This window comes from Corvus kubaryi, unplaced genomic scaffold (assembly GCF_017639235.1).
Source record: "Corvus kubaryi isolate FWS band 111438036 unplaced genomic scaffold, C.kubaryi_AGA036_p1.0 37397, whole genome shotgun sequence".
Classification (NCBI taxonomy): domain Eukaryota; kingdom Metazoa; phylum Chordata; class Aves; order Passeriformes; family Corvidae; genus Corvus; species Corvus kubaryi.
In genome coordinates, this window is record NW_024581136.1 from 19,843,906 (window position 1) to 19,859,693 (window position 15,788).

Sequence of the window (15,788 nt, forward strand, 5' to 3'; positions counted from 1 at the left end):
TCATGCTGGCCAGGCAGAGGAGCAGTTATGGACTGGTCTCCAAAAATTGGAATTTCCTTCCCAAGTGCAGCTCACACAGACAGGGAATGATGTGGAAGGTGAAGCCTTAAAATTGAGGCTTGAAAATGGAAATTCAGGCAGTGCCAACATCACCTTTCACTCACCCTGATGTGTAAAAAACAGCTTTAATTCCACTCAGAATTCCCAAACCAGGAGCACAACTGGAGTTGAACTTCACCCCATTGAGTTCCCTTCCCACTGAACATTTTGAGTCCAACCCCTTTATTTTACTCCACTTTTTGGGATTTCCTTCGATCTAAATCATATGAAGACTTCGTGTGAAGGACTTAATTTTTAGGGGGTTTATGCTCTGCAAAAGAAATCAGTATATGAAATATGCTAGAAACATCAGGTGAAGATTTTCTTCCAACTGTCCCCCTTTTCAGATAATTTCATGTGTCCAAAAGTCAATCCAATGTTTGCATTTAACTTTAATCACATGATTTTTATTATTGAATTGCTCCTTAAGACATCAAATATATTTGAATATTCAGGTAGTTCTTCAATTACTACGTGGTTTTTTGAAATACTCTATTACATAAAGAGGAAATAATTGAGATTTGCTTCTTGTTCTAAAATCTGCTTTCATATCTTCCTAAAATTCGCTAAAAAGATGATTTAATTTTTATTTGTCATCCATTTTCAGGGAAACATCTCTTTGGAGATTCAGGGTGATTGGTGTGATCTCTATTTCTGAGATGCAGGAAATAAAAAACAACTGTCTTAGTCTGCAAATTCTCATTTTTGACAAGGATTTATTAATAAGGGTCTAAACTTCAGAGGGGTCTCATGGATAAGTCTGGGGGAATTAAGAATAAAAGTCTCTGCTGGAGGAAATTTTTAATTAATCCTTCATGTGGACAGTAACAACAGAGTGGAGAAAATACCATTATTTCTTAAGCACCTTGACTTAATTTTATGTTGTGATTGCCTGGATTTATGAATGAGAGTACACTTGCAATAAATTGTGAGTAGAAAACTGGTATCTGATGTACTTCAGGCATATTGACATTTTAATTTCTGCTTTACCTGATGCTTTTTCTTCGCCAGAGTCTGACTTAAACATCCAATCCCAATGCGATAAAAACTTCATTTATTGCTGCGTCTTCAAAAACCCCAACCCTGCAAATGTGTTTATGACGATAAATGACTTCTAAAAAATACAGGATAACTTGAATTGTGATTTTCTCTCCTTTTCCAGTGGTCTTATGCCCTGGAGAAGCCCACCACTGGCAGCATTTTCACCATTTCCTGGTCCATCGATGGCACCCAGCTGGCCGGAGCGTGTGGGAACGGCCACGTCATCTTTGCCCACGTGGTGGAGCAACACTGGGAGTGGAAAAACTTTGAAATCACCTTAATTAAGAGGAGAACCATGAAGGTAAAATCACATCAGAGCTGGGCAGTCTGATCACAAAGCTTATTTTAATGCAAAATGGGAATTTTGAAGTTAATTTGTGTTCCCAGACACTGACTCACGACGTTCACTCTCTGGGATAATAAAGATTTCCGGCCTTCCACATTTTCCAAATTACAAGTTTGCTCTTTTCAGCATCAAATTCCTAATTAGAAACTAAAATGGTTTTTTCTTTTCGTGTTGGATTGGGTGAAGTTGGAGCAGCAGCAGTGCTGGATTTGAGTCTGGGGCAGTGGGTGGGATGTTGTGAGTCAGAGTCTGGGAACACACAGCACAAATCAGGTAAAAATTCCCAGTTTTTTCTCTCATTCCCAGACATCGACTCGTACCAGATGGACTTGGGAATGATCTCCATGGGATTTAAATTCTATTTTTGAATATGCAAAGACTGAGGAAGTGTAGCTAACCCTGAGTCAGGACTCATTTTTAATTCTGGTATTTGATAGTGATTTTATTCCTATATATTTATGTAGGAAAATCCTACAAAAATGTTGCAGGTGGATGTTTTTCCTGAGCATTACAATGAGTTAATGAGTGATGCCGTGGTGGACGTAGCAATTAATATATCCTTGGCAATGGTTTCTGGGCTCTTGGAATAATTGAGTTCAGACCTTGTTTTGCAATTGGTGAATAATGGAGAACATCAGAAGGAAGTTACCACCCTCAGAATGGTGACATCTTCAAAAAAATCCCCCAAAACCCCACAAAAAACCAGGATACTTTTTTTTTAAGGTACCCCCTTGGATTTTTATCTCCCTAAAATCTCTTGACCTGTAAAATCTGTGTTGATTTGAGGCAAATTCTGATTTTCTTGAGCAGGTTTTAAGCGAAATAACAAAACCAAAACCTGGCCACCCAGCCTATCTCCTGAATTTCCTGTGCTTCCAAGTGTGGAATCATTAAAATTCTAGAGCTCTGCAACATCTTCATCCCAATCCTGGGTATTGCTGGATTGTTTGGATGGGATCACTGAAGTGTTATTGCAAATATTCAAATCATCAGCGACTGAACAATCTTAAAATGGGAATTTTCAGACCTCCTCCATCTCGGATGATTTTCTCAACAAGAGCATGTCACTAATCAGTTTTCCTTTCAGCTGTGTTGTTTCATTCTGTGGCCCTTTTCCTTTGCTCAGGTGCACAATGTCATCAACGATGCCGTGGATTTGTTGGAATTCCGGGACAGGGTCATAAAGGCCTCCCTGAACTATGGATATTTGGTGGTTTCCACTTCCCTTCAGTGTTACGTGTTCTCGTGAGTAACACTAATTCCTCTTGCTCAGATTTTGTGGGAAAGAGTGGCAAGAACTTGATTGGAAGCACAATAATTAAGTTAAGGTTTAATTAATGGAGATTTTCTGCTCAGGAATATCTGCTCAGTGAACGCTGATGCAGCTCTAATAGGGCACAAAGACTCTCTGACCTCCAGATCACGCTGAAAGAGTCAGAAATATTTTCAAAATAAAAGAATCCATATAAATATCATTTTGCTGGTTTTTAAGGCTCCTGGGGCAGCTGCTGCTGGTGGGAAGGGATGAAACCATGAAGGCAGAGGTGTTATTCCACCGTATTTTGTGCTTCTCAGTGTTCCTTGGCTTCCTAAATGCTGTTAGAAGTTGGAAAACCTCCCTTTTAGGAATATTAGGTGATTAAAAATATGGGTTTTGCTTTACTGAATCCAACTTTGTGCTTGAAATACGTGAAAATTAATGATTTTAATGCTGATTTTTTATATTTGCAGAACAAAGAACTGGAACACTCCATTGATTTTTGATCTAAAGGAAGGAACTGTGAGTTTGATTCTCCAAGCAGAAAGGTACCTGACTTCTTAAAATGTTCATTATGAACGTAATATAATTATTAAATGAATAAATAAATAAATTCAGTTATTATATATATAACAAATAATACATAAATGTATTTATTTATATATAAAATAAATACACTTATTTATTATATGCATATATATAATGAACATAATAAGCTCAAATTGAAATGTTGTAAATAAACAAGAAATACCCAGATAAAATCATGAATATTTCACATAATAAACATTTCTTTTGGCAAAAGATAATACATTAAAACCAAACTTTTCCATACAGAACTTCCAGAATATCTTGGAAATGTAAAGCTTAGAAATGATGGAAACTGGAAAAACAGTTGCAGGATATTAAACCCGTTGTTGAAAATATGATTTTTCTGTATTACTTGGTGATTTACTTCTTTGTTGTTCAGGTTTTTTTCTTTTTTTTTTTTTGTAGGCATTTTCTTCTTGTAGATGGTGGAGGACTTTATTTATATTCCTATGAGGGCAGATTAATTTCCTCTCCAAAATATCCAGGCATGAGAACAGATGTTTTAAATGCCCAGACAGTGTCCTTGAGCAATGACACCCTGGCAGTGAAGGACAAAGCTGATGAGAAGGGTAAATTCTGGTTTATTTGTTAGAAAAATACATATATTTATTATAAAAATGAATTCAAATTATGGGTCTTGCTTAAAATTGATTTCAAAACTTCAAGAGGATGGTTTGGCTTTGAACTTCCAGCTGATCCGTGGAATATTTACAGAAAATACTTGAGTAAGTTTTTACTCTCTGATGGGATTTTTCAGTCAATTTTCTCTCTTTCTAAACATTTCCATTCATTGAGTTGTGGGTTAAGATTGAGTCAATCTGGTATTGGAAATGTGGATTTATTTAAATTCTGAGTGCAGATTTTTATCAGAACTTGGTGTCATTTCTGTAAAGCCCCATTTGAGATAGGAAATGAAAAATAGGGATAGGAGGTGAAAATTCAGTTTTTTATACGATTCTTTTTTTCACCAGAGTGTGAAAATCACTGGTAAAGCTCACACAGAATATTTTATCCACTTGCACTAAATCACACTCAAAAAAATGGAATCACTGGGAAAATCTATGGAAAGCTGCTGTTTTAATTAATAAAGCAAATCATTATTTTTCTTCAGTTATCTTTATATTTGAAGCTTTATCTGGGAAGCCCCTGGGTGATGGAAAACCTCTGACCCACAAGGTAAAGTGAAGGATTTAATGACTTTATTTTACTTAGAAATTAAGGATCACTAATGGGCTTCCTCCATAATGGGACTGAAAACCCATTAAAGGTTTTAAAATCTTAATAGAATGGAGCTTTTCAACTGACTTTTAATGCTTTGTGTTGTCTTCAAATTGTTTTAATCTTCATGAAATTCAGTTTATAAAATCACAGAATCATGGAATGGTTTGGGTTGGAAAGGACCTTAAAATAATATTAATTCCAACCCCGTTGAATGATTCATTCCACAGGGAAATGACACAAAAAGTATTTTCTCAGCCCAGTTTATCAAAGAGTTTTCTGCTTTGCTTTTAGGGAAAAAAATCAATTTGAATGTCCAGACATTAAATCTCCAAAATAAAATTCAGAGATTCTTTTCCCCTTTTCAGACAGAGATCGTGGAGATTGCTTTGGACCAGAAAGGACTTACAAATGAGAGAAAAATAGCTTTTATTGATAAGAACAGAGATCTTTTCATCACCTCAGTGAAAAGGTTTGGGAAAGAGCAGAAGATTGTCAAAATAGGTGAGAAAAATTCAAATTGGTGTTTGGGAAGATGCTGGCAGGGAAACAGATTTTTATCTAATGCAAGAGACAACATTTTGCTTAATTAATAGTGAAATTGAACTTGAAAAAAAAACCCGTGGCTTTTATATGATAGAGCTAGAAACAATTTCAGTACATTTTATCTAAATTCTGATAATTTTTCTGTCAGTTCAATGTAAAGCAGCAGTTAAAATGTTACAAACTTGGGGTTAAAACCTTCGAGAAACAACCCAAAAGGATGAATAAGCCCCCTTTGAGAATTCCCTTTAGTTTGAAGTTTCTCATGGCAATGTCCATTATTTCTTGTCTGTAAATGAAGGGACAATGGTGCAAAGCTTGGCCTGGAATGACACATCCAACATCCTGTGTGGGATTCAGGATTCCAGGTTCACAGTCTGGTATTATCCCAACACAGTCTATGTGGATAAAGATCTTCTCCCAAAAACTCTCTATGAAAAAGATGCCAGGTAAGAAATCCTTTTTAATCCAAATATGATTTAACTATTTTCCTCCTTCCTTAACAAATTGTGGTCAGGAGAAGTAAAAGCTGGGCTTGCAACTTTTTGAAATTCTCCTGTTTCTTGATTAGGAAATGAGGCAAAAGTGTTTTATAAGGAAAATTATAAAGCTCAGGGTTGAAATGATGATGTGGGGTTTGAAAGTAGAGCAGCATCTTGATGGAAAAGCAAAATTTAAGTTCTTTCTCATGAAATATTGCCTCAGTTTTTTGTAAAAAACAAACAGCAAATATTTGGTTAAATTACATTCGACATTAAAAGTAACAAAATATTAGGTCACAAAAAATGAGTGGTAAATTCTTCCCTGTAAAAACAAATGAATATTAACTTCTTTTTCTTTCTCCACACAGTGAATTCAGCAAAAACCCCCAGATTGTGAGTTTTGTGGGGAATCAGATCACAATTAGGAGAGCAGATGGGTCCCTTGTCCATCTCCACATCTCCCCTTACCCTGCAATTCTCCATGACTATGTCAGCGCTTCCAGGTGGGAAGATGGGGTCAGACTCTGTCGCTTTGTCAAGGTACAGCTGATTTTTGGGAATATTCTGGTACCATTTCATGGGATATTTATGGTTTTAAGTGTCCTTTCATAGTGATCTCTCCATATCAAATGCTACATCTCATTTCCAGCCTGCTTCGTCACTCACTTTTTTGGCTGCTCGTGGAAAATGATGTGGTTTTCTTAATTCCATAACATAATAATTTCATAACTTTCATGATAAATAACAATTCTTATTTTTAGTCACACCAAAATCCAGCAGGATTGAACAGAGATGCTCACAGAATTTAGTTCTAGGCTTAAATTTTCGGGTCTGGGCCTTAATATAACCAATTAAAAGTGACATTCCCACAATTACCTGTTATTTTCCATATTTCATTTCACTTCTTTTTATTTTTTTTCCTTTTCCATTGCTTTCTTTTGTATTTATTTAGACAACAGCAACAGATGAGGTGAGTGTGGTAGTCTTTAAAACAACAAAATCGCTTCAAATCCTCATTCCCATTTATTCCTAGAAAAGTTTAGCACTTTTGTCATGACCTTAAATGTGTATTTCAGGTATTTGTGTCACTGAATTATTAAACAATGCACATCCAGATAATTTGGGATGTATTACTATAATTAATTGTAACAGAATCTTTATTTTTAGTGTCCACATCACCTGATTTAAGCATCCAAGTCAGGATATTTTGATTTTAGTATTCCCAAGTAGACTGTAGAAAGTATTTCCACTCAGGAATAACAAAATGGGTCATATTTCTGTGGGGGAAAAAAGCAGCAAAACCTATCAAGGAACAACTCATAGAAACTTCATCTCCTGGATAATTTCAGGCTGAGTTTTCAGCATTTATCACCTGATTTTCTAAATAAAAGGGAAGTGGGAATAGAAGGGGACACAGATTTTCTGAGCTTTTGATTCTCTGAACAATCTTAATCCTCCCAAATTATGGGCTGCCTGCAGGAGGATTTGTCCTGAGTCATGGAAAAATCAGTTGGGAAATACGGGAATGGGTTTGGAACATCCTCAGTGTAGGTGTCAATTCTGATTTAAATCAAGAGTGATCCTTCCAAAAACCTTCACAGGGCAAAGCCTTTATTTCCAGATTCGCTATTGAACACACTCAACAAAAATATTAAGACCCATTTAATTCCTGCAGTCCACATGAACTGAACAGTCAAAAATTACCTTTTTCCTGTCTGAATAGAGTTTTAGATGTGGTAGCTTAAACTGTGCTTAAATATGGTTTATTAGGGTGTCATTGTCCTAATGTTGTCACTTGAAAATCCATCAAAATGTCATTTAGGGTCTTCCTGGGTTCTGAATTTGTGGGGTTTCCTCAAGGCTGTGTAAAAAAAAACCCAAAAAAAACCTCACAGAAACAATAGAAGTAATAAAAATTATAATTGAAAAATGTAATATTATTATTACCATTAAGTTTTTCTAGTCCCTAGTTCTGAGAAATAATTAATAATTTCCTAATAAGAGACTTAGACCACAGTGCCATAAATGGCACACAGAGAAATGTATTATTACCCATAATTTCCAGGCCTTGTGCAGTTGCTTTGAGGAGTCGTTTGTAGCGTGATAAATAAATATTTGGAGGTTTAAAAGTTGTTTGTATTTTGAATTTCAGGATCAGACCCTGTGGGCTTGTTTGGCTGCCATGGCAGTGGCCAACAAGGACATGACCACAGCTGAAATTGCCTATGCAGCAATTGGGGAGGTAAGAAAATGCACTTAAATCCCAATTAAATTGTTGCAAAACCAAGTTCATGAATTAATTTCCTTGCTGTCCTGCCCCTGAGCAGATTGACAAAGTGCAGTACATCAATTCCATCAAGGATCTGCCATCCAAGGAATCCAGGATGGCTCACATGCTGCTGTTCAGTGGGAGCACCCAGGAGGCTGAAACCCTCCTGCTTCAGTCAGGCCTGGTTTACCAAGCTATTCAAGTCAACATTAACCTTTACAACTGGGAGAGGTAGGATTTTTTCCCATTAAAATATGTTTTCTTGATTATTTCAATCAGTTGTTTTATTGCTGACTCATTTTTTTATCTTTTAATCACCCACGACTTGGGAAAAAAAAAAAAAAGAATTAAATCATAGCCTGACAACAACCAAGAAAAAAAGCAGCATTTTTGTGTCATATTTAGAAAATACAAATATTTGGTGATAAAAGCCCAAAATCTTCCTGGAAGCATTTTGAAATAACATTTTGCTTTCTCATCACTGTTAGCACAGAGAAGTCCTCAGTGATGCCCCAGACTGGCTGTGGAATTTGGGCTGGTTTGAAGTGTCTTGTTGCTAAAAATAGAGCTGTGGCTACTCAGGCTCCCAGCATTGTGTAGGTGGAGAAAATATGAATTAGGGCTGAGAAAACAAAGGAGGAATTTCTCCTTTAAACAAAACCAACCCCCACGTTTTCTGACAGAATCCTCTGAGCTGTTCACTCCTAATTTCTCTGCTATTATATTCATATATTCAGGCAAAAGGTTGATTTTCCCCCACATATCTGTGATTGTTGTTTTGTTATGAAGCTGTGTCAGGGGAGGTTTAAGCTGGATATTAGTAAAAGGATATTCTTTTATTCTATATATCATCTAAAAACTCTCTGTATATCAAATATCAGTGTTCTTAAGCCACTGAGAAGAAACCAAATGTGAGTAATGAATTAAATTAATCCAGTATCTAATCTTTCCCACCTATACAATATTTGTAAATATTATATAGAATATGCCATAAATGTGTATTATGAGTGTTCAGAACCTATTTTTGACTACAAAAAAGTAATTAAGCATTATTATTTTTGCCCCTTGTGCTAAGCTCTCAAATATTCTGCATTTCCTTGGAATAAAAAGCCTCCTGTGGTCAAAGTAATGATGATGTGATGAGGTTGTCAGTGGAAATAACTGCTGGGTATTTTTCATCACTGGCTGCTTTTAACCTGCTGATCCTAATGTGGAACTGCTTGGATTTGGGATCCCTGCCCTCACCCTCAGAGTATCTGCAGAACCTTGGTGGTTGTGGCTGTGCCAGAGCATCTCCCCAGCCTGACCAAGCCATTCCTGCTTTATTCCAGAGCCCTGGATCTTGCAGTGAAGCACAGGACACACGTGGACACGGTCCTGGCTTACAGACAGAAGTTCTTGGAGGATTTTGGGAAAAAAGAAACCAACCAAAGATTTTTGCAGTATGCAGAAGGTGTAAGTATCCCTCAGGATTGTTCCTGCTGCTTCAGAATGAGCTCTGTGGCAAATTGGGGAGGGTGGGATGGATTTGCACCTCTGTTTTCCTTCTGTGGTTCAAATGTGCACATAAATGTGACATTTTTACAGCTGCTGGCGTGATATGGGGCTGCTGGGCCAGGAATAGCTGGACATGTGTTGTATTTGAAGGCAAAGATTCACAATATATATGTTTAATATATATATTTAATATCTGGTGAAGATTACACCAGTGAAGGCACAGTTGTTTTCTATGAAACAGGGAGCTAAACCTCACCATGGTTCAGTGTGTCTCTCTTAAACATCTCCAACATTTTTGTGGCATTTTATGGATAGAAACAACAGCAAACTTTGAAGGTATCTGGATGTTTATGAAGTGAACTACAAACCATTCTGATAAATATGATAAACAGTTCAAGATACACTTACTGGAAACCCTCTGCATCATCAGGAAATCAATTTATTAGTATTTAACAGATCCTGAAGGCTGAGGGCACATCCTAAAGTTCAGAAGCTGGATCTTGGATTCCATTGGAGTATTGCCACACATTTCCCTCAGGAGAGGCACCCACGTGTGCAATTCCCCTCAGCAGCCCTCAAGTCCTTCCTGCTTTTCCCCTCCTTATTCCTCAGCATTCTCAGGGTGAAATTATCAAAAGAGACCTTTCCTTTGTGTGAAATCCTTTTATCCACTGCAGCTGATGGATCAGGGAACACCTGAGCTGGGAATTCACATCCTTTAATTGGACACTGCCCGTTTCACTTTGAATAAAGCTGAATTCCTAATGGAAGTCATTAGCTCTTAGCACTTTTAAGGATTCTCATTTCCTAAACGAAAGTCTGCCCCTAATGAACCACTCTGCAGTAATTTACCTGGAAAATACAGAAAAATAAAGGACAGATTCCAAGCATTCTTACCCTGCAGCTTTTCCAGCTGCTGTGCAGGAAGTGTGTGTTCTATAAAACCCATGACAGAGCAAAAATCATGTAAATCCCCTGGTGCTTCTGATAGACATTGTAGATAATCCTGATTTTCTTTAAATCCTTGAGAAAGCTGTAGATTCTGGAAAGATTCCTAAGGAATTCCACCTTGGCAGTGACAAGGTGTGAGCAGGATGATTTTTCACCTTACTCAGTCTTGAGATTTGGGTCTCACTCAGGAGATTTCCGGAGGGAAAGAGTCCTTTTCCACATCCAGGTGCTGGAGGTCTTTGCTGGATCTGAGAGTAGGAAGGATCTACATAATGTGAATTTTAAGCTGTAATTAAATTCTTAATGCAACCTGCCAGATTCATAAAGCAAATCAGAAGAAACTTGAAAAGAAAAGCAAGATTTTGTGCTGCTGTTCTGTCTCAGACTTAAAAAGGATCTCAATTTCTCTCTCACAACCTAAAACCTCTTCAGGCTTAAATGAAGAGGTTTTTTTCTCTCTTTTCTGGAGCCAGACAGGATCTAAAAGTGTGTTTTATTTTACATATCAGATTCTTAATACCTTGCACATATCCTGGGAATCCTGGACCCAGTAAGTGCCTCTGGAATTGAGGAATTTTTATTATATTGTCACCTGAGAACCTGGGTATTGCAGTTTCACTTTCCCTCTTAGAGAATCTTCCCTGTTATCTCGTGACTTAATTACAGAGGAGAATTCCCTGTGCAGCCCTTGAAATTCTTCTCCCGTCCCACCTTTGACAGTGTTAATTCTCCAGCAATAAACTGAACTGCACAGTTTCATTTTTGGATGTGTTTTTATGGTCATCAAATGCACCATGATCCCTTTTTTTCCTTGTCACACATTTTTGGGAAGAGACAACTCTTGTACCCACATTTGTACTGTGATACTGTGCTGTATCTATTGTCTGAGCTTTCACTGACACAAAACACAGCCAGAAAATGCCAATTCTCTGCAGCTGGAGAAATGCCAAAGCGAAACTAAAACATTTATTGATGGAGAAGGGCAGTTCCAAGCAGGAATCTGATTTCTGTTTGAGCAGATAACTGGTTTAATATCCTATCAGCTTCCTTGGAGGAGACATCACTCATAAATTATTGACACAGGGCTAAATTTTCAGTAGCAGGACACTGATGTCATGGTATTGAATTAGAAGCAGGTTATTTTTGTGTTACACTGCCAGACACATTGAGATGTGGTGGGATTTATTAAAATACCTCAGGCTTGGTTTATTTTGAAGGTGGAAGCTCAGTTAGAACTCAGCTGTGCCGTCATCTCTTTCAGGAGTTTGTGTGCTCAACACTTTATAATTGTATTTTCAAGTTGAATAACTGACCTCTTTCCCTCTGATGTTGAGCTCTGTGTATTTAATTTTTCTGTTCTTACAGCTGGAAGTGGATTGGAATAAAATCAAAGCCAAAATAGAGATGGAAATTGCTAAAGAAAGAGAACGAGCAGCAGCCAGTCCTGCAGTGAGAACCAGTGTAACTGTGCAGCAGTAATTGACATTTTGGACACCTTTAAAGTGCTGCTTCAATATTTGGTACTGGCTTGTTCTGACAAATGTGAAAAAAAAGCCACAGCAAACATTTTGTGGGCCACAGGAGTGAGAATTTCTGTAGATTTTAAGCGTTGGGTGTCAAACAGAATGAATTATTTACTTTCATTTTGAGCTGGGTTTATAGTCTGGTGCCAGTGAGTGCTACATGTCTGAGAAAAAAAGGGAATTCACTGTCTCTGTCTTTGTGGCTTTTAAATTTTCGTTGCCACTGATATTCTTTAACCTGGGTTGCCTCTCATGAAGTCCCCATTTAAGCACCAAGTTAAGCAGCTTGGTTCTTTCTGCAGCCTCAGAGGCCTCTCCAGACTCATTTAAATTGCCCTAAAACAAATGAAGCAAAGTGGAAGTGCTGGAAATGTAAGATAAAAAGAGGAGCTTGAGCCTCTAAAGTACAAATATTTCCCTCACAGCTGTGGTAAGACATATTTCTGTTAGGATGTACCAGCAAGTTCTTTAATAGATGATTTCAGCAGCTCAGGTTTGTCACTGAGCAAAGCATTCAGCAGTAAAAGGGTATTTTCCTGTTTAAAATACTTTGGAATGTGCTTTCAGGGTTGTTGGAAGTAACAAATAGCATTTGTAGCATGTGACATGTAAAACTGACAAGAATATTTAAAATAAGAGGGTATTTCATGTATTTTTTTCTGCCCTAAGTGCTTGATTTGTAAATATTTTTTTTTTGTATTTGTGTTATTTCATCAGGATACATTTTTCTTTGTTTCACATCCAAAACTGGCTGCATTCTCTTCGTGTTATAAATATATTAACAGATTATTCAGCACTGACAAGATATATTATGTATCTTTCAAATGTTACCAGCAAAACCTTAAATAGCTGTACATACAGTGAATTTGTGGATCATTGTGTGACCTTTTCTTGCATAAATTTCTTAATAAAACCGAATAAATGTGGAGGTTTTTAACATATCTGAGAGCTGTTGCATGTGGTGATCTCCACTGACTGCTGAAAAAAGAATATTTGGGGTGTTTTAATTACATTTGGAGGTGATGGGAAAGGTGTTTAATTCCATTTTTTATCACAGGCATCCAGTCCTGAGCATGCTCGTGTTCAATAGAAAACAAAGCAAAATATTTTGGAAATGCACTTTTATTCTTTGTTTTCACCAGGTTCTAAATACAGTTGTGACCCTGGGTATGAAATCTGAATTTCAGAATATTCTCAGGAGAAGACGTTATCTTATATGGCTTTTCTGGGATTATGGCAGGGGTTTTAGAGATTGTAATTCCAAGGAAAGTGCCATCTGTCCATGCCAAGGTAATATTGAGCTGGTTGGTCTGGGATTCCAAAGTTTTGGATTAAATTTGTACCTCCTTTCAGTTATTTTCAGTATTAAGTAAAAAAAAAAATAGCAGGAGGATACAGATGTTTCAGGTATATTTTGGTTACATTATTGCCCAGAACAAGAAATTATTTGAAAACCCTCTTTTAAAAAGCAATACCTCTTATTTAATTACTGACTGCTTCATTTAAACCATCATAACCCAATTTAAGAAACAGAGATGAATTAACATGATTAATATTCAGTTTTTTAGGTGCTGTTGTGATGGATCAATACCCAAATATAATCCAGATTTTGACATTGCAGGGTGGGGAGTTTTGTTCGTTCACTTCATTTAACCTTGACCACAGTAAATCCTCTCTGATTATAAAAAGGGAGGTGGAAAAATGCATCTTTAAGTGAAAAATAAAGTCCTCAAGTGAGGTAGAAGTAAAAGGTCAGGTGGGTGTTTAAAAACCAACTGCATATTTGTAATAGCTCAGAGGAAAAAATTTTAAAAATACTTTGTTTTCTGGTATTTAAGGCGGTAAAACTTTGAGATCTGGGTTTGTCTGTGGGATTTTACCCTTTGGGACTGGAACAGGAGGAAGGTTTGAATCATCTGACATGAAAATTTGATTTTACAGATTATGTGGAACCATTTCCTGTAGAAAAAACTGGTGATTGTTGCCTTATTCACTCCAGAATAGTCAAAATTATAAATAAGCAATAATGGAAAAGCTTGAAGCTTTCTAAAATTTAATTCTGAAATTTTAATGTATATTTGTATAAAGTTTGTATTGCCTACAGATGGGGGAGGTTGGAGAGAAGCAATTTACTGTTTGTATTATACATACGTCTTTTACATTGGTTTTTACATGGTTTTTTATTAAATATAGAAATTTTAAGACCTCCATTTCTTCATTTTCATGATAACAGAAATGATATTTTACTCTGCAGGGGATGGGGAAGAGCCAGGTAGAAAAAAGGTTTTTATGAATTGATCAAATGTAAGAATCTCTATTTCCAAAGTTTATCAATCCAAATCAGTCAGGGGTTGCCCTGTGCTATAAAATTTCCAATATTGGAATTTAACCTGTTAATTTTAGTTCAGGTGCCTTTGCCCTGCTGTAAAGTTGGGGAAAATAGGATGGTCTGGTACCTTCAGGGAAGGAGAGGGATGAGTTCTGTCTGCACAGAGCTTGGTTGTGCAAAAAATAAAATAATTATTTCTGTGTTTTTCCTGAAGGATCTGCAAGAACTTTTTTACTTTATATAAAGAAACAACTGTGGTAGTTGGAGCCCTGCAGTTGGAAGTGCTCTAATCTCTGTTTTAAATAAACCTGCAGGTTTTCTTTGCCATTGGAGACACCTTCCAAAGAGATAAAGGACAGGGCTCATGGCTGCAGCTCCTGCACTGACCAGATCCTCAGTTCCACCTGCTAAAGTCAGGCTAGGAAAGGAAAAAAAAGGTATTTTATGAAAGCTTTGGGCACAGACCAATTGTCAGGAGAGGTGGGATGAGCTCGTGGCGATGCTGTAGGGAGAATTTAGGAGTAAATGAGGCACTCCCAGCTTGTTCAGGTATTCAAGGGTGGATGGAGGTTGTTTCTGCCTTTCCTTGGGGTTTGGTGTTTGCCTTGTTTGTGGAAGGTTTCCCAGGAGCTGTGGCAGCTGTGACATTTATTTCCCTTAGAGCAGGAGGGGTCCCAGGTCCCCTCAGTGAATAAGAGCCATGGTAGCAGGAGGTGCTGATATTTTATTAGGATTTGGAAGGGTTCCCTCCTTCCCCTGCTGCCCACTCCGTACCCCCACTGCAGAGTGCCAGGGAGCACAGCCTGGTCTGGCTGTCCCAAAACCTCCCCCTGGCACCCGTGGGTATGGCAGGGATGAGGATCACCCAGTTATGTCCTCGCAGCACAGTCCCACAGCTGAGCAATCCCAAAACTCCCGGCGAGCAGGAGGGCAGCTGGGAATGCTGCGGCAAACTGCAGCCAGCTCTTCCCATCACTCCACGTCCTCCTACTGGAGGTGATGTCCCCAAGTCACCTTCCTTCTGGAAGTCCTTCCAGGACTGTGCCACGTCCCTGTGAGGCGCCCTGGTGTCCTGCAGGCTGTCCCAGTGGGTCCCTGCTTCCCAGGCAGCGTGTCCCATCCCTCCACGGTCCCCAGGAATTCCGCAGGTCCCTTCTGCAGCGCCAGATGTCCAGCAGGTCACCCTGCGGTGTGGAGCCTTCCCGGGGATCCCCATTGTCCCTGGCAGGTCCCTTTGCAGAGCCGGGTGTCCAGGAAGTCACCCTGTGGTGTGGAGCCTTCCCGAAAATCCCCGTGGCCCCTGACACGTCCCCTTGCAGAGCCGGGTGTCCAGCAGGTCACCCTGCGGTGTGGAGCCTTCCCGGGGATCCCCATTGTCCCACCATGGAACGCTGCCGGTTCCTGGCGTCGCATCCCGCCTGGGACACCTGGGGCTGTCCGCTGTCTCTCCCGGGGTCCGGAGGATGACCCCGTCCCGCGGGTCCCGCCGCGTCCATCAGTGCGGTGCCCGCGCTGCGCAGCGGGGCTGGGCGCGGAGGACTCACCCCTGGATCCCCGCGGCCGCGCCCCGTTCCGCGGGCCGGCAGCGCTGCGCCTCCTCGTAGCTGGGCAGGTGCTTCACCTCCTCGTAGCTGGGCAGCTGCG

At 38.8% G+C, this 15,788-nt stretch overlaps 1 protein-coding gene across 3 annotated transcripts in view; it reads left to right on the forward strand.

The window, feature by feature from the left end:
- Positions 1 to 12,756, forward strand: part of IFT80 (intraflagellar transport 80) — a 30,444-nt gene extending 17,688 nt beyond the window's left edge. For 2 of the 3 annotated variants that reach the window (XM_042041921.1, XM_042041922.1), the window contains exons 9-21: positions 1,262 to 1,441; positions 2,613 to 2,731; positions 3,218 to 3,292; positions 3,738 to 3,901; positions 4,444 to 4,508; positions 4,919 to 5,054; positions 5,395 to 5,542; positions 5,944 to 6,115; positions 6,528 to 6,545; positions 7,728 to 7,817; positions 7,903 to 8,075; positions 9,176 to 9,299; positions 11,658 to 12,756. In XM_042041921.1, coding sequence (XP_041897855.1) covers positions 1,262 to 1,441; positions 2,613 to 2,731; positions 3,218 to 3,292; positions 3,738 to 3,901; positions 4,444 to 4,508; positions 4,919 to 5,054; positions 5,395 to 5,542; positions 5,944 to 6,115; positions 6,528 to 6,545; positions 7,728 to 7,817; positions 7,903 to 8,075; positions 9,176 to 9,299; positions 11,658 to 11,771 — 1,578 coding nt within the window. In that variant the 3' untranslated portion in view covers positions 11,772 to 12,756. The remainder of the gene's footprint in view (positions 1 to 1,261; positions 1,442 to 2,612; positions 2,732 to 3,217; positions 3,293 to 3,737; positions 3,902 to 4,443; positions 4,509 to 4,918; positions 5,055 to 5,394; positions 5,543 to 5,943; positions 6,116 to 6,527; positions 6,546 to 7,727; positions 7,818 to 7,902; positions 8,076 to 9,175; positions 9,300 to 11,657) is intronic. The other variant, XM_042041923.1, reaches the window with a different exon arrangement.
- Positions 12,757 to 15,788: the final 3,032 nt, after the last annotated feature.